Consider the following 24,944-nt stretch of genomic DNA (forward strand, 5'->3'; position numbering starts at 1 on the left):
TTTAAGTAAGTTTTCAAATGTTTCTGTTAATCTGGTTATTGTCAGTGCGTTGTGAATTTGATATTCTTTAAATATATTTTTTTTATCAATATTACTCTAATAGACTACGAATAAATATTTGTAACTCATAGATCATGCATTGAGGAGTATAACATGGTAATACTTATCATCGATGGATATGTACAATCTTCCTAACAAACTTTTGCACTCCTAGTAGGTCTAGTATGGTCAAGTAATAACTTGTAATATTGATACGAACCGGTATTGCTAAGTGGTTCTTTGAAAATCATTTCGAAAATTATTTATAGCCTCTTAAGGTTTCCGATAAATCGCGAACGAGACAAACTGCCACAGATAGTCGACTGATTTATAGTTTCGATTTGTTGAAATAAAAACATGACTTGTTCTTTTGTGAGCTAGCTATACACTGATGCTTGTTTTCTGCTAAAAAATTGTTTAATAGTTTTGGAGAGTTTTTATTTGTTTTTGACTTATCTTCGTAGTCTAAAGTTCTAGCAAGGTTTAGCTATGAATAATACGTGACAAAAAGACACGATAATAAGTATAAATGACGAACAGTAACATTATCTTGATAGAAATCACTTTCAAGTTGCAACAAACAATCATAGTAGTTTGAGTCATTCCAGCTTCAATTTTGGGAAAGTAATTTTTGAACTATCCACCCGACTCGGAATTTGCATTTGTCCTTTTGCCATAAATACCCACATTTTCCGTTTGAACTCGCCACAAGCCCCGCACCGCCATATGTTACGATCCCTCACTAAACTGATTATGCATTCATCGTATAGAAAGCACATAAACATAACACTGAACTTTGAACCCACAGATTTCTAAATAACATAAGACAGATAGAATTGGCATCTTCTGTATTCGATGTGAATTTTTCACGTCACGATCATCCAGATCCAACGCTATGTTATTATTGATCAACGATTTGAAACATTTGGTAAATTTAACAGTTAACTCGACCTAACGTTCCATGAATGCAATCTATTCAGCAAAATTCCAGAGTCATAGTTAATAGTATTGATTCATAAATAAGACCTTATCGCGTAAAATTCTAAATCATATAATATTTCTCAAAGCAGAAATCTAAAGAAGAAAAATCATATTTTATTTGAACTTATATGCTTTTGTATATTCGCGGCAAAAGCGCAATCAAAATAACGCGAATAATAAATAAATAAATAAATATATTAGGATAAATCACACAGATTAAGCGAGCCCAAAAGTAAGTTCAAGACTTGTGTTATGGGATACTAACTCATCGATACTATATTTTATAACAAATACATATATAGATAAACATCCAAGACCCGGACCAATCAGAAAAAGATCATTTTCCATCATGAACCGACCGGGGATCGAACCCGGGAGCTCTCGGTTCAGGGGCAAGAACCTTACCACTGCGCCACCGAGGTCGTCAATACTTACTTAAAGGAAAATAAATAAATCTATGTCACTTCTATAATATAATTTTCATATTTCTATCTTTAACCAGACCGTGTGCATAAATATTCTGAAAGGGTTTGAAAACAAAACGGCTCCCATGACATGTGGCCGCGATGTGACGAACATATCTATTGCAAATTTTGATAGCTTTTCGGTTTGTTCGGATCTTTATAGGACTTCACTAAAAAGTAATGTAAATTATTATGGTAGAATAAAATATAATTTCAACCCTATCGTAAACAAAGACAAAGATTATTTATTTGAAAAAATATGAGTTTCAATTGTTTACTACAAAGAGTTGTGCGCAACAAGCATATTTCGATCTCAAAATTTTCAAAAAGATATCTACCGTAAATAAATAAATTACTACGAACATTTCCCCCGAATATCCTTCTTGTTTGTACAAGTAACGTAATAAGGTCCATATGTGCCGACATTAAATGGCGGGATGGAAATGGCGGCAATCAAAAGTAGCACCGCCAGTTTCTGAGTGTAGGATAACCTAGAATACCATGATATTCCCTGAACAAAGTATAAATGACACTCGTAATAATTTTTCTTTAATATTTCCCATGTACAGACATAGCAGACATACATTATATGTAAAGATTTAGTGATGAAGTTATCAACAGTTAAGCACCCTAGTGGAAGCTATCTGGGAGTTAATCTTCTTGATAAACTACGGTAGTAAGCGACTGCTAAATGGTGGCATTTAATTCTCCTGATTAAATGGCGGTCTCTGCCAGTTATGGTCATAGACTGAAGGATAAATAGACATTGCTTTTATCAAAGTTTTATTGCACATAATTTGTTATACAGACACAGTATCACGTCTTCATGCCTTACGGGGTAGACACAGCCAAGAGTTTTTTATGCTATAGTCCACTATACCAACATGCGGTTTGTCTGATGGTAAGCAAGCACCGTAGTCCATGGACAGCGGTAGTTCGATATAGACATATGTAACGTAATAATAATTTACAAATCACACTTTTCAACATACATTCTAATGATCGTTTCGTCTTTTGTCATTATATATCTACTTTATCATTTAGTCTATAGATGTATGAGGCGCCTTGTGCTCAAACAAAGACGAGAATAGGTATTAATTAATATAGAGCTTTGGTAGGTACCAGAATATTATGATTAAATTAAACGTCTTGAGCAATTTTGAATTATCAACTCAGTAATTTATCTATAGTATATATATAAAGCCTTTTATATCAAACGAAATAATATTCATAACTTTAACGATTTTTACAAGTATAGCACTCTCTAAATGTGGAATAAACTGACCAACGGTTTTCCAAAGTTATAAATTAAGGGCATAAAGAAAATTGATTATCGCATTTGATTTTTTTTTATAAATACTTTATTGCACGAACAAAACACATACAGAGAAAGCAGTAAAATAAAAAACGCGTACAAAGGCGGATTTATCCCACAAAGGGATTTCTTCCAATCAACCAAGTACTTAACTCTTATTGAGATTCACGTACTGAAAATCGAAATTCCTCGTTGTTTAACTGTTGATCGAAAGAACTTACCATTCAGACAACCTATATAATTTGTTTTAATTTGTTAATATTACAGGCAACAGTCTACTATCTACTGACTATGTAGTCATTTGTCTACTAAATAAGATGCTGTAATAAAGTCACATTTTGATGTGGCTTACACATCCATATATAAAAAAGGTTCATATTATCCAATATTATAACAATTTTACAATGTTTTATGGGAAAAAGCAACAAGAAGCGCCTGTAACAACAGCATGGCCCGCGATGCTCCGGGGAAATATAAACAGAGTTACCGCAGGGGCACATTGATCTCGCAAATATTTTTTTACTAGACGATTACCCGCAACTTCGTCAGCGTAGAATCTGAGAGCATATTCTATTTTTTGTGAATAACATGTGATTATGGTAGATTACTAACTCTAGAGACAATATTTTGGTGGTACAGCCAATGAAGTCTTCTTTAGTCATCTGTTCAACATTAAATAAATAAATACATTATTTTCTTACATAATTTCAACCCGTTCATTGGGGGGTTGTTTTGAAAATGAAGCTTATGTTTGAATAGGCGCTTAAACTACATGCGTACTTCACCCCATTTAATGTATTGGGGGTTGATTTAAATATATATATGCATAATATATATGCATACCAAATTTCATCAAAATCGATCGAAAATCAATCCGGCGATTTCGCTGTGAAAGCGGAACAGATCATCAACTTTTACGGAATTCCAACACAACTCAGTTCATGTAGGAATCTAAAATGAATGGCATTCATACTAAAGATTAACTCGATGGTACGAATTTACTATGCAGGTCAGTGCAGAGGGCTTAGTGCGAGTTTGTTATTTACATCTCACCTTAAAGTCGATTCGAATTGAAACGCAACTAAGCAATCACAGTGCCATTGTGACGCAATGAGAACCACATCGAAATGTGATTAGATCGCTGAGTCACGAATCGATTCGATAGTGAGAAGTGGTCACTAAGGTCGCAAAGTTGATCGTGTTAAGAGATGAGGGTAAGCCCCCAGATAGATAAGACTTTCGATGACATTAGGTAAGTACTAGATGTGCGCGCGCATTACAAATAGGTAACGACTCAGTGTTACGCTAACGCAAAGAAAGAAAGAAAACATTTATTTGCCAAAAACATGAATACAAATATAATGATGTCAAAAATTAATTAAACCTACATGTTTTACCGATATTGGTATACCAAATTATATAGGTATGCAAATATAAATAAATAAAGAGGAGCATGCTATCCACTACAAATAAATAAAAATATAATGTATACTAGCATTAAATTCTATCCGAGTCGAAGTATAATAACATTTATCAGTTAATGAAGACCTGAGGTGCTTTTTAAATAGATTTAAATTTAAGCTTTTATATTGATTAGGAATTTTGTTGTAAATTTTCGGTGCCATACATACTATGCTATTACTGAGTAAAGCAGTTTTTGATGGGTGCATGCATAATCGATAGATATCTCGATGATCCCTCAATACAACATCAGCTAGACGAGGGAATATTATGAGCATTGGTTTTCACAAATGTTGCTACCTCAAGTATGTAAAGTGACGGAAGTGCAAGAATTTTGTGTTCTTTAAAAAAACCATCCACTTCGACTATATATCCGATTAAGATGCAAAATTCTCGTTTTCAGAGTGGCTTGATTATTATATATAAAAAGTTAGTAATAATACCATACTTCTATGAACAAAATCTGCAGAATATAACTAATAAAAGAAGGAATTTACAAAATTTGTCTGCACCCGGTGTGTCTCTAGCAAGTAATGTAAAACGCATATCCCAGCTCATGTTTTGCAATGAGCGGTTAAAAAGATTGTCAAAATAAAGATTTAGAAGCGTTTTTATATGTTCCCCGCCGTATACCAGTATACAGCGTAATTACGCTGAGATGATAAAAATTACAATAATATTACATTAGGATTCTGGAGTAGAACAAAATAAGGTTTATATAATTAGACAACAGCCACAATAGATATGCAATACAATATCATAGCTAGGTGTTCAAGTTTGTTGGTACAACCAATTATTATCCAATTCAAACATAGTTCAATGTGTCAACATCCTGAATCATTCGCGTCTCCAGACCTAATCGTAACGTATTAACCCAATACTGCGCGAAGGTGTGGGACGCGTCACGGGATAAACTGTTCTTCATCATTACTACGTCAAGTGTGACGGAGAAGATTTTTTAAACTATTAAAGGCATTGTCATTTAGTAATATCCTACTACAATTATAAAAGTTTGTGAGGATATATGTGTGTATGCAAAATCTACTGGACCGATCGTTTTAAGATTTGGTACACGGGTAGAATATAACCTAGAATAACACTTAAGCTTTTTATACTAAAATTTCCACGCAAGCGAAGGCCCAATGCGCAGCTAGTCTATACTATTATTATAAAGATTTGTGAATTTGTATGTTTGAGGCGGGTAATCTCCGAAACTACCAAATTTCAAAAATTCAAAAAAACTTTCACCATTAGATAGATAGATACATTATTCAATATTGCTATAGGCTATATTTTGTTTCAAAATTCAACATCTAGTATGATAATATAAAATTGAGGTGATTATAGTGTGTAGTTATATTGCAGGGCCGGAGACAGTTTTTTACCGCGAGTGAAGCGGCGGGCGACAGTTAGTAGTTAATAATTATTTCTCAAATATTGATTTATCATTCTTGATTTAAGCAAAAGTCTGACATTTGGGCCCCCATTTGCAAGTCAACGTGCGAAATTAATTGCTTGTTAAGATTCGGGGATAACAGAGGAACAGACGAAACAATAACAAGAATTCGCTCGCTTTCGAGTGTCGCTCATTGGCAAGTCTAATGGGTACATTGTTTGGTCTCCGCGAATATTTAGCGAAAACGCATAAGCGCAAATTATACTAGTCGTCGAAAGTTCAGTTTGTTGCAAGATTTTGTTGTTGTTGTAAAAGTTTCAAGATTGTAACGATGGACAAACATCCAATTTTCTCCATCGCATTTCTTGTTCTCTCCTGCAAACCGTTACTGAGCATTGTTGTATCGGAGACCGTCGAGTTTGCACTCTCAATATAAATAGGAAATAAATTAAACCAAACAAGTTTTTCATTCTGCACGTTTGCTTTTACACGTATTTCTAATATTTTCCGCTCGAAAAGCAAGAAATTGTGAATAACATCATGACAACTGTCAAAGGCAGCCCAGCAGCTGAAAATACCACATGTGTGAAAGTCATGTTTTCAAATTTTAGACTGTATTTCACGGACGCAGAGCACATTTTGACGGTACGATCTAAATTGGTTTTACTCATATGCGAGCCGCGGAATTTCAATATTTCATTTCACCATGCATTGCTGTGTAGGGAAATAATATTATGTTAATGAAAAGTGTGCTTTGATGAGGCGTAATATAGTCGAGAGTTGCTTGGACGTGCTCTAAATGAAATCGAATTACTCGGTGCCTCAAAATGAGTTTTAAAACGATTGTAAGATTTATTGAAATGAAAAATATGACTTTTAAAAGCACAGAAGTTTTGCAGCAGATTATTTTCTTTGCACTCTGATAAATTTTAATATAGACAGTTAAGCATTACTAACAAAAAATCCTTAGAATCAAAGTGTTATTCACTCTTTGGGAGTCGATCAAGGTTGCACCATCAGGTCAAGCTTGTATGCGTATGCATAATGACACATTGTCACCGAAATTAAAGCGACCTAATGGAGAATGTTAACTCTGTAAGACAAGCAGATGTATGCAGAAGGTGACAATTAATTCGCAAGATACGATTACAGACAAACGTCGGGACAGGTAAAACTAAATAAGATTGTGTAGAAAGATAAAACCAATCTCTTAAAATGTATTTGAACAAGTTGAGAAAGTAACGGAAAGAAATAAAAAAACAAAAAAAAACCCCGAAACCGGAGCCAAGATTCCGAAAACCATATTAAAAATATGACTGTGAAATACGAGCGGTATGCTAAAAAGAAAATTGCAGGATCACAAAGGAAAAGGTCAATTTTGAGAATAATCCCCAGTCGCGAGGAGCATAACTCACGGAGGACTGGAAACTCTTTTGTCCTTATGCAAATTCCAACTTGTAGAAAACCAATCCAATTTGACGGAAAGTGCACGATTCAACTACTGCGTACAAACGTTTCTTTATTACTGTTTTAATCATCGATATAGAAAATCTTTATGGATATTATAAATACAGTATATAACGTTTGTTTGTAACGTTTATTTATTGTAAATAAAATATAAGAATATATATAATATAAATTAAAGAAAAAGTGGGTGTCGTGTCGTATCAAGAAGTGAAGGAGTTGGCTTTGCATTGAGAACAATGGAAGAAACTCCACCAACAAGAGCCTCGCTCTTAAATTATATGATGAAATGTAATATTGCACAATGGCGGACTTATACCAGGAAGGTATCTCTTCCAGTCAACCGAATATTTCAAAGGACATATAAAGTTCTTTCTCCATAATATCATCACATCAAAAGCGCCCCTCTACGAGTAAAGTTTTTATATAATGAACTAATGTATAAAATATTTTACTGTAAGACCCCTAAAAATAAAAGTGACTTATCATCTAACAACAAATAAAATTAAACTTAACAACGTTAATATATGTTAATATATTTAGCATGTTAACAAAATAGAATTATAAATCAAATAAATTATATATTCGTGATCAGTGCGCAAATGTGGATTGGTGCCTTAAATCCTCAACACATTACGACTAAATTAAAGCTAACCAAATAGCAACCTTATTCGTTCAGTGATTAAGTTGAGATTAAGTTTTGTTAGGGGTGTGAATCTGTACGTTAAGTACATATGAATGCGGAAAAATTGTTGTGAAATATGTGGAGTACGAGTGAGTTAATTATAAGCAAATAATGAGTAGTTTTTGTATTTTATGTTAATTGATCATTATAACATTTACGGTAGTATTGTAGTTTATTTATTTGAGAACTTGGAAAGGTGAAAAGGAAAATAAAACTAAATTGGAAATTGTTAAGTTTAAGTTCTAGAAATTAATGACACGTTTTATTTATTTAATTATGGCATATTTAAATGTTTCATTCGACTACTACTAATTCTGATTTAGTTGACAAGTAACAGAGTTTACATTATCCAATAAGATTCATTTTATTTTCAACCGAAAATATTGTTAATTCTTAAGAATTAACAATATTTTACCGAAACTTAACAATATTTAACCGAAAATAATTAAATTATGTCGAAGCGATTTATCATACTTACAATTATATAAAGCAGTCCACTCACGTAGCGACTGCTTCATACATCTTACGTGCGACGTCGCGTGTCGCAGCGCTCGAATATTTGGGAAGAGCCGCAGTGCAGTGCATAATGCATGCTAATCGGGGCAGTGGTTAGTTTATTCAGGCATGAATAACGTATGCTTGATTGAAGTGGTGGAAATGTATTTTTATGTTAGTAAGTTTTATGTTAGGACTCATCCGCGTGGCTCCTCACTTAATGATTGTAATAAACCTGTTTTAATCTAATTCAGATTTTTTTTACAAGAATTTTCATTCCTCATTCGGAATTACCATTCTTTCTTCCAGTATTCCATCTCTGAATGTACCCAAATAAAAGCTTAACATGATCTTTGTATTAATATAAAATAATAATTATGGCATTAATTCAAATACCTGTATTTTTTTTGTTTAAACTAAATTACTTTTTTAATCTTTTCCATCTCAACATCAAATGAATTGCAATAATTTAATAGAAAATTAATATTTCATGAGCAGCTAAGACCAAATACCTATATGATAAGGTATAATAGATTTTATTGCCAAATTCCTGTAATCTCTCTAATGAATTACCGGCAGGGTCGGAGCGGACGCCGTATGCATTATAATTAAGTCGACGTCGGTATGTCTGGTCTTTGGTAGACATCTTTATAATGCGAAAAATATTAGTCAAATAAGTAGGTATAATTTATGTACCAATATAATTTTAACAAAGTCTATCTGAGCATAGATATTTAATGTTTACGTGCTGCGACAATCTAAACATCAGAAAGATATAAAAAGTGGAACCTATAAATAAAGTGATTATTAAAACTATTCAGAATTGTATGAAATACAATATTAATGTGTGCACACACAAATAACATATCGTTTTATTGAATAGATATTTATTTGAAAAACTTAATAAACATATTAAAGACGCGTATACATGTTACTGAACGAACACAATCAAATTATTAGAATTATCTATCGAGAGACCCGAAGACCGTTACATATCGCCGTAGCGTTAAGGTAAAAAGCGTATTTATAGAATTAAATTCATTGCATTAATTTCAAAATGCAGAGATTTTTTCAGTACATACCCGTGTTTCAATGCAACAAAATTTCATACTGCATGTTCAGTACATACGACAATCGCGCACAAGTCGCGATGGTCATACAAATGTGGTGTTTACTGCGCTCGCCAGAAACAAGTGCGGTAGACAATGCAGTCCTGTTCATTTTGGAGTTGTGCTGCATTTTTATTGCCAGTTTTGAACATACTAACGTTAAATAGCTGAAGTTTTAAAAGCAAACACAATTGTAAATAGCTACATATGTCATGTAAGTGCAAAAGTTGGGATGTATCGTTTGTTTCTAATCATCTCTCAATCTTGTGCATTCTCGGCTGCGTTCAGAATTGTGAAGCCGCGTAGAAAGATTTAAGTGTATATCATCCACATAATGTAAAACAAAGTTCTCTGCCGCGTCTGTCTATTCGCGTTAAACTCATAAACGACTGCACAGATTTCCCCAATATATAGTGCGACTCCTGAGAAAGGATTAGGTATATGTTTTATTATGTTTTTACACGAGCGAAGCCGGGACGTGCCGATAGTTATTCGATAAGAATTAAAACTCGTGAAAAAATTTTGGGAATAGGTATAGTGGTTCCGAATATTACCCACTACGCACAAACATACAAAGACTTTCTATTTTTAATAGTGATATAAATTAGAAACTTATATTACGTGAGCAACTGAACAAGCCAGGACGCAGGTACCGTCGTCCGCAGACATTTAGTTTATCCAATTTCCATACAGTTAGCCCAAACTGAGTCCAGACTGCATTACGAACTTTATACATACGCACTACACTGTACTATACATTCATCGAACTAGTGTAGGTCTCAAAAAAATATACTTTATTTTTATGTAATGTATAATGTTATATTCAATTTTTGTTTGTACCTAGTTTTTCAGTAATTTCTTTTGCAAGTCTCTTTTTGAACTTACCCTAGTGTAAATTAAATCTTCAAAAACATGATCGAATGATATATTTTGGCATTCGATTAATATAATCGATTCAGACATGTAGGATCATAATGGTTTTTCTCTACCGCGCAATAAATTCAAATTCAAATTCAAATCATTTATTCAGAAATTAGACATTCACAGGCACTTTTTCTCGTCAATTTTTATATTTATAGTTATTTCTCACAAGCTACAAACTACTGGCATTTCGGAACGACCACTGCTGAGAAGAAATGCCGAAAGAAACTCATTTGAACAGTGTTGGTCCCTATCATGCCAGATTGGCTTACCGTTATTGTTTCTTACAATGTTTTTTTTTTCTAATAATATATAAAAGTACATAATGTACATAGTCAAAACAGGTTATGATTGTGATCCGAGTGATGATTATAATCATCACAGCTGATTATAATATATATACATATATATATTATAATCAGCACTCAATTTCACATCGATATATATATAAATTCGTAAAATATATATATATATATATATATATATATATATATATATATATATATATATATATATATATATAGATATATATATTTACATATAACACAATTAACTTACATTGTCGGGAGGATCCAAGCGTTTTTATTAGTCAAATAGGCGTTAATTGTGTAATACCCTTAGACCCACGAAAGACCGCCGATAGACTTATTTAATGTTTAATCTATATTTAAGGTTGCTGCGTTTTAATGTACAGTGCGTCAACCGAGCCCCAGGACCGAACCCATTGTATATTTAGTCCGTATTATAAAACTCCCCACATTTAGAATATTCACAAAAAGAAAGTTTTATTTAAGAAATAAACTGACTTCTATCGAATCTTGTTTGCCTTTTTAAGTTGCTTTTGCCAAGCTCTTACCATAACTCTCGGTTTTATTCTGTTCAGAAGGTACTTGCATTTTATTTATTGGTATTTTTCAATAACAATAATCAGTTGATTTATACAAAATCTACTGGATTTCAGTGAAATGAATAAACTTTTGGATTTTGGTTTCAGATTTTTATGAAATTTACCCTCAACCCCTTCAAAAGGGGGGTGAAAGATTATGTATGGAACTTTATACAAATTTCAAAATAAAAAGTTGAAAATTGGTAAACATACATGCTTCATTACTTTTCTTAAAGAATTACCGAGATGTTACTATGACATTCACGCCGTGGGCAAAAGTTAGCACTATATTTACAGACACACATCGAACATAGCTTCAAAACGCGTATGGGGTACTTTATATACAAACATTCCCACGAAGTGACGTCCTGGGGCACCGCTAGTAGTGCGTGTGTAACCTGCAACAGAACTTCACTCACTGAAACAATACCTCACACAGCTCAATGTAACTGAAGTTCTGCTCAAACTCGCGAGGTGTGTTGCCTGCAATTTGAATTTAACACAATTTGCTACAGCGCTCAGAAGTTTTATCTGTAAAGTTGAGACGGAACCGTTTTCATTCGAGTGGTTGCTCTGAGCAAGCCAGACGTAATAGTTACCTTGCTCACGGTAGCCACAATTTTTTGTATAAGCAATCCAACAGGCATACGGCCCACACGGTGGTTAGTGGTCACCGCAGTCCATGGTCGCCTGCTACACTAGGAATAATCTTTGGCTACCTTTTTAATGATCTTTTCAGGCCTTTTTTTAAGAAGTGCAATAGAAGAAAAGAATTCTCCCTTGCCCACAATTTTTAGTACCTAGTAGGATTTCGCAATTGTCAACCCAACATCGACAATTTTATTTATAGTTATATATATTATAAGTTTATTTGTTAGATAAATATAAAAAAAACCCCGATTTTCAATATTAATTTTGCTACTTGACAGACAGACGCGCTTAGCGGCCAACGAGGCGCTATTAATTTTTCAAATCAAATTTGTCGATTGGTATACGATTGCGAATCTACGTACATTTTTTAGTTTCCGTGTGTAATAATTAAACTCAGTAAAGTATATTAATTTGTGTTTGAGTGTAGCAGTGATTGCGTACTAGTAAAAAAAGTCTGAGTGATGTAAGAAACATGTTCATCATAGGACTTACTTAGACAACCATATATTGATCCTACCAGTACTATTTGTATAAATGCAAAAATTTAGAATGCACCTGAGTGTCAAAAGATGTTTGTTTAACTAATCAAGCATATTCAACTGAATAATTTTTTATAACACTTAATGCTTGGGAATAAATAAATAATATAAATATTTATATATTTTGTTTAATTATTAATACCTTGTAAATTTTATTGCATTAAGCACTTAGACACAGTGTAGCGCCTCCCTAGTATGCTTGTTTTATATTTTTGTTTTAAACTTTTAAGTAGTTGTATAATTTTAATTTTGTAAAGGTGTCCTCGGAAGACCAGCGTTGTGGTTATCACCGCAACATTATGCTGAGAGGAAGCCTTTTTGGTATACACAAATATGCCCAAATTGTGAAATCCTGTATGTAAATACTTCAGTTTGTGATATCAAATAAAATATTTTTCTTTCTTTCTAATAATAACAATATTAGGACAAATCACACAGATTGAGCTAGCCCCAAAGTTTGAGACATGTGTTATGGGATACTAACTCAACGATACTATATTTTATACTAAATACATATATATATAAACATCCAAGAACCAAGCCAAACAGAAAAAGATTATCATCCATCATGATCCGACCGGGGATCGAACCCGGGACCTCTCGGTTCAGAGGCAAACACCACTGTGCTACCAAGGTGGTCGAGTATTCTATATAAAGCACTTTATATCCAGAAATTACCATAGAAGCAAAGCTTCTGAGCGTGGCTGATGTAATTATATAGATATAGATGAAATAAATAAATGAAAGGTTGTAAAGATGTGCCGCGAGCGGCGCCCCGGGCAACAGCCAGTCCACATTTATACGTCGTCGCTGCATCCTCAAGATTTTCATATTCACCAGGTAGTTTCACTTCCTTATGTATCAGGCATCCAACACATTTTAGATCTAAAAAACTAAAAAATTAAGTGATATGTGACGTCACTACTCGAATTGGAGGGGCGCGCGGCGGCCTAGCTCGCCCAATCGAAACGACCAATCGTCATTCGCTTTTTGTGTTCGGGCATCGCAACACGTTCCAACGAGTATTTTTTGGTTTGTCATAAGTGATTAATATGGGTAAAAGAAAACGTAGTAAGGACCCTGAAGAAATACGTAGAAAAATCCGGCGTTTGGAACGTCGATTAAACCAATATGACTACAGTGATAGCGAGGATTCGCGTAAGTACCTTGTGTTATTTTATTGCTTTAATGTGTACCTTTCGGATGCTGATAAACAATGTCGCAGCTATACTTCATAGGTATAGCGCGCTGACCTATATTTTTATGCGTGACTTGAAGTACCCACTACCCACATGCTATGCTATTATTAATATTTTTTTTTTATGAGCTGTGATGCGATTACAGCCTCCTTTTATCAATATAAATATTGAATTGTGACGCGATTACAGTCTATTGTTTTCACCAATTGTTTGAACCGTAATGCGATTACGGTCTTTTTATAATAAACCCTCGACCGGTGATGCGATTACCGGCCTAGAATGAAATAATACGAACGACCGATGACCTTAGTAATTTATATTACAGGTCATACATCGGATTATTCATTCTCAATGAAGGAAATGCGTTCCGCTGTAACTATACCGAACGACCAGGAGTTGTATGAGGATGTAAACGGATATGAATTTAGCCAGGAGCCTATCACTCAGGTTCGCGAGGAAGATGACGCTCCAAAATTCGTTACACAGACTCCCGCCAAAGGTGAACCTGTATTGCCAGTGGATATTTTGGAGGCCCTGGGGGTATCCAAGGACAAAGTTGAATCTTTTGCACCTAAAATAAGAGAGGAGATCTCTGAAAGGTGGGGTAGTATAATAAAGGATGGACTTAGTAAGGAATCCATACAAAAATTGATGGATAGCATCCTAATTCCGGAAAACTTTAAATTACTTAAGGCCCCTCAACTAAACATAGAAATATCTGGTGTTTTGTCTGAGTCAGCCAGAAACAGGGATAAGAGACTTGAAAAAGCGCAAAACCACCTTGGTAAAGGGATCGCAGCCATAACAAATCTGCTCTGTTCGTTAATTGAAGGCGAAATGGATAAAGCTACGATTATTAAGAAACTTTCGGAAGCTGGTCAATTATTCCTAGACTTGCACTGTCAAAATACATATTCAAGGCGAAAATTAATATTTTTTAGCCTAGACAAAAAGTTTTCAGAATTTATACAAGGCGTAAAACGGGATTCCTATCTATTCGGAGAAGATCTAGGTGAAAGGATTAAGGCAAAGAAGACCGCGGAAAAATCTGGTATTCAGGTGAAGAGGGTATTCGAGCCGAGACCATCCACATCTAATCACAAACCCGGATCGTCACCTAGGCGTCAGGGAAACTGGCACGGCCCACCCCGGACACAGGCTCACAGAGGCAGGGGAGGTGGGCCCAGGAACCACGCCTCGTCCCAGTCCTCCAGACGCCCTCAAGCGACGAGGGAACCATACAGCCATACTTCGAGGAGGGACAATGCCTCGAAAAACAAGACCACTCGCAAGAATTAGTAAAGGTAATTAATTATGCTGGTAATTTAAAGAATTTTTACGATAAATGGAAATCAATCACGAGCGATCCTGTAATACTTGAATATGTGACGGGATATAAAATTCCTTTTAACAAGACTGTTGTTCAGAAGTATTTGCCAATGAAAAATTCTTTTTCTACTAATGAGTTAAACCACATCAACGTGGAAATAAGTAGGTTACTAACATCGGGGGCTATAAAAGAATGTCAGGATGTACCTGGACAGTTTATTTCTAGTATTTTTGTAATTCCTAAGAGTGACGGTAGTTATAGATTTATATTAAATCTCAAAAAGTTAAATGAGTTCGTCGAAACAAATCATTTTAAATTAGAAGACATTAGAACCGCTTCAAAGCTAGTCTCCCGCTTTGATTATATGGCAAATGTCGATTTGAAAGACGCCTATTTTTCTATTCCGATTCATTCATCATATAAGAAATTCCTTAGGTTTAAATTTCAAGGAAAAACTTTTGAATTTCAATGTTTACCCTTTGGTTTAAGTTCCGCCCCCTTTGTTTTCACCAAAATCATGAGACCGGTAGTTACGTATTTAAGAAATAAAGGTCATCGACTCGTTATATATTTGGATGACCTTCTTTGTATTAATAGAAACCGTTTGGATTGTTCTGAAGAAGTTATGGTTACAATTAAATTGCTAGAAAGTCTAGGGTTTGTAATAAATTACAAAAAAAGTGATATTACGCCAAGTCAAACGAAGACGTTCTTAGGCTTTAACTTAGATACGAAAGATATGGCACTTAAATTGCCTTTGGCGAAACGTCGAAAAATTTTGAAATTAGTTAAACATATAGATAATAAAAATTCTATTCTTATAAGAGACTTTGCTAAGTTCGTAGGCCTTCTCAATTCTGTTTGTCCTGCAGTAGATTATGGATGGGTTTACACAAAACCTTTCGAAAGGGAGAAATTTCTCGCACTACAAATGTCAAATGATAACTATGATGTCACAATGACAATCAATCATATTTTGAAACCTACCTTAAGGTGGTGGGAGGACAATATAATGATCTCATTTAAGCCTATTCGTAATGATCAGTACTTTGTTGAGATTTTTTCGGATGCATCTCTCACAGGTTGGGGAATTGCATGTAACGGCGAAACTGCTAACGGATTTTGGAATTTATCAGAAACTCTAAATCATATAAATTTTTTGGAATTACGTGCAGCCTTTATAGGCCTAAAGTGTTTTGCTGGTAACTTACGTAACGTTCAAATTTTACTCAGAATTGATAATACCACGGCGATATCCTATATAAATAGAATGGGAGGTGTACAATACAAACACCTAGACGAAGAAGCACGTAAGATATGGCGATGGTGTGAGAAACGTCGTTTATATATATTTGCATCTTACATCAAATCTAAAGAAAACGTTGACGCAGATAGAGAATCTAGATGTAGTAATTTAGATACCGAATGGAGCCTTTCATGGTCAGCCCTTCGTGAAATGGTAGATACCTTTGGTACTCCACAGATTGATTTATTTGCCTCCCGTCTTAATGCTAAATGTTCCAAATATGTCTCCTGGAGAAGAGATCCTAATGCATTTGAAATAGATGCATTCACATTGAACTGGAGTGAATATTTCTTTTACAGTTTTCCCCCGTTTTCACTTATTTTAAAATGTTTACGTAAAATAATTGATGACGAAGCAACTGGTATATTAGTAGTTCCTTTCTGGCCTAGTCAGCCATGGTATCCGTTATTTTTAGAACTTTGCGTTTCGGAATTGATTTATCACCCACCTGAACCTGATCTTTTATTATCTCCTTGCAGGGATCCACACCCACTATGGCGAACCCTTACCCTGGTGTCTTGCCGCTTATCAGGGAAGCATTTTCAAAACAATCACTAACTCCAGAGACGGTCGATTTGATGATTGCCTCCCTATCTCATAACTCGCTAAAGCAATATGATTCGGCGTATAAAAAATTATGGAAATTTTGTCAAAATTTCAATATCAATGATTGTTTATCTATCTCAAATCCAATGGCATTGAAATTTCTAACTGATCAGTTTAATTTAGGAGGTAATTACTCTAGTATAAACACTTTAAGATCATCACTTTCTCTTTTGTTAGGGAAAAGATTTAGCACGGATATGAATGTGAGCCGCTTGCTTAAGGGAATTTATAAAACTCGTCCATGCTTTCCTAAGTACCAGAATACTTGGGATACCAATATTGTTCTCAATTATGTTGAAAAATGGTATCCAAATGAGGAGCAATCTCTCGTTAGCTTAACAAAGAAATTGACAACTCTGCTTGCGTTGTCGACTGCACAACGAATACAGACGCTGTCGTTAATTTCCTTATCGAATATTAAAATTAGTGAGTCTAGTATAGAGATAGTTATAGATGATTTGATTAAAACATCTGCCCCCGGGAGGTTACAACCTCGCCTTATTATTCCCTTTTTTCCTACCAAAAGAGAGATATGCCCTGCTACAACTCTAGTTGCATATATTGAGAAAACAAGTAGTTTAAGAAACAGTAATACAGACAAATTAATTTTAATAACTAGGAGACCATATCATAATGCAACGTCATCTACGATCGGACGCTGGATAAAGCAAACTTTGAATGAGAGTGGTATAGATACCAATACATTTTCTGCGCATAGTACCCGCCACGCAGCTACCTCGGCAGCTGATCGTAGAGGTGTCTCCATTGAAACCATTAAGAAAGCCGCAGGCTGGTCGGGGAATTCCCTAATGTTTGCAAAATTTTATAACAGACCAGTCCTAGATAACGACTCTGTTTTTGCAAATGCAATTTTTGATTTTTGATTTTTTTTTGCAAAGTAATTAAATTAATTATCATTCCTTAAAAATTATAATAATTAGATTAAAATAATAAGATTATAATTATCTTGAATGGTTGGTTATTACTCGAAGAATAAAATGACTTTTTTGTTAATTTATTGTATGAAAGAATAAATTTATTTGAATTGAATCTTTAATATTTTATTATGTTTATTTTAGCGATTTCCCTAAAGCTCTAAACATCTACCTGGTGAATATGAAAATCTTGAGGATGCAGCGACGACGTATAATTGAAGGTTAAACAAACTTACCTGAAGTGAAGTTTGACCGTAATTATACTAGTCGCTGCATCCGAAGAGATTTTCAATCCCTCCCGCCCTTAGTTTTTTTTACAAAAAAGAAAAAACTAATCCCATATAAATCTTTAGTGAAATCTCATTTCTCTAAAAAGAATGACGATTGGTCGTTTCGATTGGGCGAGCTAGGCCGCCGCGCGCCCCTCCAATTCGAGTAGTGACGTCACATATCACTTAATTTTTTAGTTTTTTAGATCTAAAATGTGTTGGATGCCTGATACATAAGGAAGTGAAACTACCTGGTGAATATGAAAATCTCTTCGGATGCAGCGACTAGTATAATTACGGTCAAACTTCACTTCAGGTAAGTTTGTTTAACCTTCAATTATCGGCTTCAAACAAGTCGCCCGGGGCGTCCCTTGAAAATAACATGCCACTTTTTCAACTAAATATTCTTTGAGGTAATTAACTTTCTAAATGCGATCAAAAGATTTTTCACGAAAATTGGAGATAAATTCATAATTCTACCAACAAAGTATAAATAAAATTACATGCTTAGTTAACTCGGTTTTCAGACGATTATTTGGTTCTTTAGAAGTTTTATATTTTTTCAACCGTTAAAAATTATTTTGAAAATACCCGTTACCTGATATAAAACTATTTTTTTACAAGCTTTTATTTAAGAGATATGAATGAATGTCACTATGTTCGAGTGGAGTTTTGTATTAGAACTCAATTTTGAAGCAGATATCTTCCTTATTAAAATTAAGCTGAAAATTTGTATATACACGTTTGGTTTGAATAATAATATATTATTATTATTATTTGCATGATCTGATTGGCTTCCGAGGGGGGAACTCTTTAACGGTTTATGGAGAAGACATGATTTTTCTTCTCTCTGATGACAATAGAAATTTGTTGTTTAATTATGATAAGACAAACCATTTTAAAACAAAAGCAATAAGCAAGAAATATAACTAACCTTAACATTTGGATATTTACTTCAAACTTATTTTGGAAACGATTTTGGTATAAATTTATAGTGTAAAGTTGGTCAAGGTTTCAGAATTTGGTATAAATTTATAGTGTATGTGGATATCACTCAAGGTATCTGAAACAGCGAAAATGGAGCAATGGTGGTGTAATGGTTAAGTCGCCTGCCTGAGGATCGAAAGGGCCCAGGTTTGAATCCTACTTGTGCCACATGAGTTTGTATACCAATCTGACTCGATACACACCGGAAGCATTCCGGTGAAGGTAAACATCGTGAGGAAACCTGCACACTGGGTATTATTAACTTGTGTGTGAAACGGAGAAGGCAAACAGACAAACCGTTTTTGGGTGCACCATCAGGTAATGCTTATCGTAAAAAGACGTTGTTACCTAAACTACACATGTATACCAAATTTCGGATACGGATTATTTATAGTAAATTTGATTCACAGATCAACAGAATATAGTTGTTTGAAATTTAATTCCTCTGGCACGCTAATTGGGATTCTATAATTTTTTTCAGTGTTCAACAAAAAAAAAAAACACTTTCAAGTTGTTTGTAACTGGTCAAACAACTTGAAAGTGTCTTTCTCTTGGACTCAGTTTTTAAAAATATTTTAGTCTCGACAACATCGTACAGTTTTCATTATTATCTTTCATCATAACACGAGCTGTACTCATTTTACTTGTGTACCAAACAAAAAGACCTCACACGATCTTCGTCTGGCCGGCTGCCATCTTCGCGGATAGATTCGGTTGACAAATGGTTTACGTCGCGAGGTTGTAAATCCATCCGTCCACTCGATTATAATGAGAAGAACATAATTGCTTTTACGACTGATGATTGATCCTGATTATTATATTTAGACGATGATATAGGGATTTCTATTTTAACTGTTAAAATAATTGTTGAACGTTGAATTTAATCATTTTGTAAAATAGCTTTTCAGTACGAAAATCTATTTTACAAATTAAGAGATATTTATTTGGATATAAAATAACAGCTTTTAAAAAAAACTTGTCGTAATTCTGTACAATTCTTCGTTGATCAGTCGACGGACGTCAAAACAACGTAAGACGAGATGGATGATGAATAAACTCAAATTTTATAAAACTTCAGTTACCACAGATGTGATAGTTTGGTAAACGTAAAATTGCAAGTAGGATTCAATCGGAACTTTGCAAAGCTCCGCTGCGCCGTGCCGGTGGCCCCAGATAAGAAGCAGAAGTAACTTCCCGATGAACTTCCGAGTTCAAACAATTAAGCCTTTATTTAGCGCCTTACAATGAGAAGTAATTAGCGAACTCCTGATCTCCACTGATTTTTAAAGGTTCAATGAGCTTTTGTCGGAAATTTTTCATCAAACTTGCAACCCGTCTGAAAGGGAATATTACAATGATTTAGAATCGATGCAGTGTCAGAAATAAGTCGGTAATATAAGTAAAAACCCTGGTCCAGCTAATTATACTAGTTATGACGATCTTGGTGGTGCAGTGGTAAAGTTCTTGCCACTGAACCAAGAGAACGAACGAAGCGATCGAAGTCTTAGGTAGGATGTTTATATATATATATATATATATATATACTATATTTTATAACATATATATATATATATATATATATGTTATAAAATATAGTATCGTTGTGTTAGTATCCCATAACACAAGTCTCGAACTTACTTTGGGGCTAGCTCAATCTGTGTGATTTGTCCTAATTTAATTATTTATGCCTCCTATGCCTCCTATATACACTCTGACAAACTTTGTGTGTATGAATGTTATTTAAGTGGCAACAAAATAAAACGAATAACTCAACCTTACAAAAAACTTCGTTGTGATACTTTTGTAAATATTTTTCACCGCTATTACACTGCTGTGATTAGTAATTTCCGATTGCAATAGTGTCTGAAACGAGAAATAAATGATACATCTTTTCAGAACCCGATACCAACCATCACAACATCCCTAGTCTGAATCTTATTAACATTCAAATGGAACGTTGATGATGTCTCATTCAGACCGCTTTTTCAATTGACAGCTGAATAGGGACCTCCAATATGCTGATCAGAAATATTTGGAGCAATTTAAGGGCCATTTTTAATATCCGCCCAGAGTTCAACATCCCTTGTCACGTCTGAACTAGTAACATTTTCAATTGAATAAAGGCCTACAAATCGGGCGAGTACTAAAGCGTTTTCAATACTTATTCGACCATTACCTCTAATGGCTATAACAATAGAGCATTACAAATTTATCTCGTTGTAAGTCTAGTTCGAAAGTGTCGCAAGCGTCGTTGCAACGCGGAAGACAATGTGGCTCTTATTTTTAATGTGGGAGGGTTGGGTTTAGGATGAGGGCAGAGGTGTCCCAATTGAGTTTATCGCCGGATATCGTAAAGTGGCTGGTGCCGACAGACCGTCCTGCATTGATGTGACCCAGCGACAGGTTGCGGGAAACTATGAGAGAAAATACCAGCATGCGTAATGAAGACAATAAACCAGATGCAATTAAGATGCAAGAATTGAAAATAGAACATTAAATGTAAATATAAAAAGTTAAAATTTAATAATCAATTGGAAGGTTCTGCTGTAGGTATTTTCAATTATGTGCGCTATCATACCACCCCGTCTTTTACTACAACAAAAAGAAGACATAAATATATAATTATGATATAAAATTTTTATATTATCAATATAGACAATTGGTACCATTTTGAATTCAATCTTTTTTATGTACCTTGGAAAAGTTGTAAAAATTAACAATACTTTATCCTAATGTATATTTGATACACAAACTTGATATTCATACTCGAAGTAAACGTACTGATACTAGAATACCACACGTCAATACAAATACGGAGATCGCGGATAAGATTTGCGATTCCTTCGAGTAAACACAAATTTATCCAATGTCAAATCTAAATAAAGGAGATCTTGAGCCAACAGTTCCAAGAATAAAGGTACAATTCCGTAGACACTACTAGTTCTCTCTCTATATCATCTGAGCTTTTACCCGGTCTTTCTAAGCTATAGAGCTTAAGGTTTTTTTTTCTTTGGTCTTAAGTGTTCTTAATTATCAGAACATAGTCATGTACCCGTAGAAAATAATAATTTAGTAAATAGTCTAGACATTCTACTTTCTACATAACCAAATCAAGCCTTCTTGTTTAGAATCAAAAACTGTTGTCCAACTGTTGCTCAATTCAGACACAAACCTGTTACAGACAACCATTTGTCATTGTTAGATTAATGTACTCTCAAAATACTTAGTCACTTAAAATAAAATCTTCCTAAATGATGGCTATTTCTTTTTCCTGTTTTTTCGGCGAACTAAATCAAATCAAAATTCATTTATTCGTGAAAACAGGTACAATGGCTCGATAAAAATGTTAATATAACAGAACTCTGTTTTCTGCCTGGCAGGCGTACATAATCTTGTCAATATTAGTACCTATTAAATCTAGAAAACATTATATAAAATAAAATTAAATCAAAATTAAATAAAATATTAAATTGTGTGCGTTGAATAAATTACCATTTGAAACGCTGAAAGTAATATTATTATTTTAAAAAAGATACAACAAAAAAGATTTAAGATTTAGAACGTGCTCGTAAGCAGCAATGCATTGCGCTCTTAATTCTATTTTTCAAATATAACATTCAAATCTAAAACACTTCAAGCGATACTTATCTCCTTTATGTTGTTTAAATGTCATATTGTATATAGCTGTATTGCTAAAGGGTAGATAGTATTTGAATTTTATCTTTAGTTTCGAAATGGTACAAGATACAAACTTTATATTGTTGAGTAATTTGTATATGGCATACAACTTTTATTTTTAAGTAATCCCGAGCCCTTTTTATTTTAAAAAATATAATGTTGATATCACTTATTACTAATGTCAACAATTAATTACAACTTACAATGAAAACTTACCTGGTGGACAGATGCAATCATTCGCATCCCTCGTCTCTCTCTTCAGCACTTTTTCCTCCACTTTACTCACTCCCCCCATCTCTTTCTTCATCTCCTGCTCCAACACCAGAACTCTTTCCTCCAATCTGTGCTGCCTATATAAACTATACCCACACGCGATCATAACGAACACACATAAACACCATAACACAATATTGTTCAACGCAGTTTTATCAACTTTATCAGATTTCAACCCTACGTTTGCCATTTTGTCAACTATCCATTACACTTTTAATTAAATTGTTCTATTGCTAGCTAAGGCAGTATTTTCAATCGACAACTATCTTATAGATCAACAGTATTTTCGTTTTCTAAAATTTGATGATCAATTTCAGAGTTATCAATAGTTAAAACGACTTCAGCTAATTTAACTTCCAAGTTGTCAAATTGGTTTTTGATTTCAGTTAATAACACTTCATTAATATCACTTGTAGCTATCAATAGATCTAGCATCTGCTGATCGTGACCGTAAGGGTCAAAATCTAGATCATCAAATTTATATCCTATACGTGTGCTAGGTAGTAGACGGGCGATATCACTGCGTGTAGTTCCCGCGGGTGGACCGACAGAGGAAGTCGCCTGTCGACTTGATGTCCTCGTTGTGTCGATTAGGCCAAGTACCCTTCCGAACTTGATAGACGTGTTACAGTGTCACGGATGTAGATGGTTTACGTTCGGGCGCGCTGCTTTCAGATGATTCATGGTGGGGACACTATTTTGGGAGATTTTGTTTAGATACTTTATGTTGACTTCCTATCTATTGCCACGGCAGCTAAATAATTTTATTTTTCTTATAAAATAAATTAGGTAACGTAAAAATATTACGTCGGTCAAATTAAAGATAACTAAATTTGTCGAATGTAACAGATTTCACATTTGACCATTTTATCCATGGGAGTCATAACAGTAGAACAACAAACTTATTAGACTAGCTTACAATACGTCTAAATTTAAAGAACTGACGGCCAAATTTTCAATAATGAATTACGCAATTAAAATATTTATTTTTTTGTTGATCAATGCAAAAAAACAAAAGAATCACAGCCAGAATGTTTAACATTTCCAAATCAATATTGTTAATGATCAGAATAAAAGGTTTTTTTTCACCACAAGGTAAAAAACGACATTATTCTATTATGTAACTTTCAGTACGTACAACTCATTATTTTCAGTAGTCGTGTACTGAAATTAATGTGTGTAGCTAAGATTTTGTTACGCAAAGCAGGAATAAAGCATTTGGCCCATACAAAACAATGTAGTGATTTAAAAGCATGTTGATCGCCCACACTCAATGTATGAATGAATATGACTCAAATTAATTATTACATTGAGCTGTCCAGCGGCTAATATTGTTGGAATATGATATAATGTCATTTTAGTATAAGTAACATATAAAATCCTATCCTTGACTATTATTTTGCTCATTTTCTGATCAAGCTGAAATAGATTATCAGTTTACGGTTTACTTGATTTTGATTAATTAAAAATACAGATGATTGTAGGAGGTGACAAAGGTATAAATAGCCTTGACAGCTGAAAGGCGAAAACAGCATTTCCAAAAGGCCAATGCCTTTTGGAATGCAATCATTGCAATCATTGCAATCAATGCAATCATTGCAGCAGAAAGTCAACTTGTCATAAACCACAGCAAAATGTAAAAAAAAGTTTTAAGGTTATTTTTTTTAATTATGGACATTCAGGCAATGTAACCGAAATACGCTCAGATGAGGGAGAAAAATTCAGACAGTGAAAATCCATGCAGATGAAGTTTAGAGTTAACATCTCGTTTTGAAACATGATGGTCACGCACGCAGCGTGGGTCGCCGCGCCGTGTCCAGCTGATAGCCCTATGTTCACATCACCAATACTTGCTACAATATTATGAATATGTATCGAGTAAGAACAAGCGAGTATAATCGATGGCGATTTGTATTCTGTTGTTGTAGATTGCTTGCGTTATTGATTTCTAATTT

At 34.1% G+C, this 24,944-nt stretch overlaps 2 protein-coding genes across 4 annotated transcripts in view; one reads left to right on the forward strand and one right to left on the reverse strand.

Moving 5' to 3' along the window:
• LOC128672643 (uncharacterized protein) overlaps window positions 1-23,523 on the reverse strand; it is a 315,359-nt gene extending 291,836 nt beyond the window's left edge. For 2 of the 3 annotated variants that reach the window (XM_064436156.1, XM_064436154.1), the window contains exon 1: window positions 22,933-23,523. In XM_064436156.1, the coding sequence (XP_064292226.1) occupies window positions 22,933-23,179 (247 nt within the window). In that variant the 5' untranslated portion in view covers window positions 23,180-23,523. The remainder of the gene's footprint in view (window positions 1-22,932) is intronic. The other variant, XM_064436155.1, reaches the window with a different exon arrangement.
• On the forward strand, window positions 13,418-17,833 carry LOC128672646 (uncharacterized). The gene is made up of 3 exons (XM_053749939.2): window positions 13,418-13,564; window positions 13,931-14,909; window positions 16,721-17,833. Exons 1-2 carry the CDS (start codon window positions 13,459-13,461, stop codon window positions 14,902-14,904), a joined length of 1,080 nt encoding a protein of 359 aa, XP_053605914.1. The 5' UTR covers window positions 13,418-13,458; the 3' UTR covers window positions 14,905-14,909; window positions 16,721-17,833.
• Window positions 23,524-24,944: the final 1,421 nt, after the last annotated feature.

This window comes from Plodia interpunctella, chromosome 9 (genome assembly GCF_027563975.2).
Source record: "Plodia interpunctella isolate USDA-ARS_2022_Savannah chromosome 9, ilPloInte3.2, whole genome shotgun sequence".
Lineage (NCBI taxonomy): Eukaryota > Metazoa > Arthropoda > Insecta > Lepidoptera > Pyralidae > Plodia > Plodia interpunctella.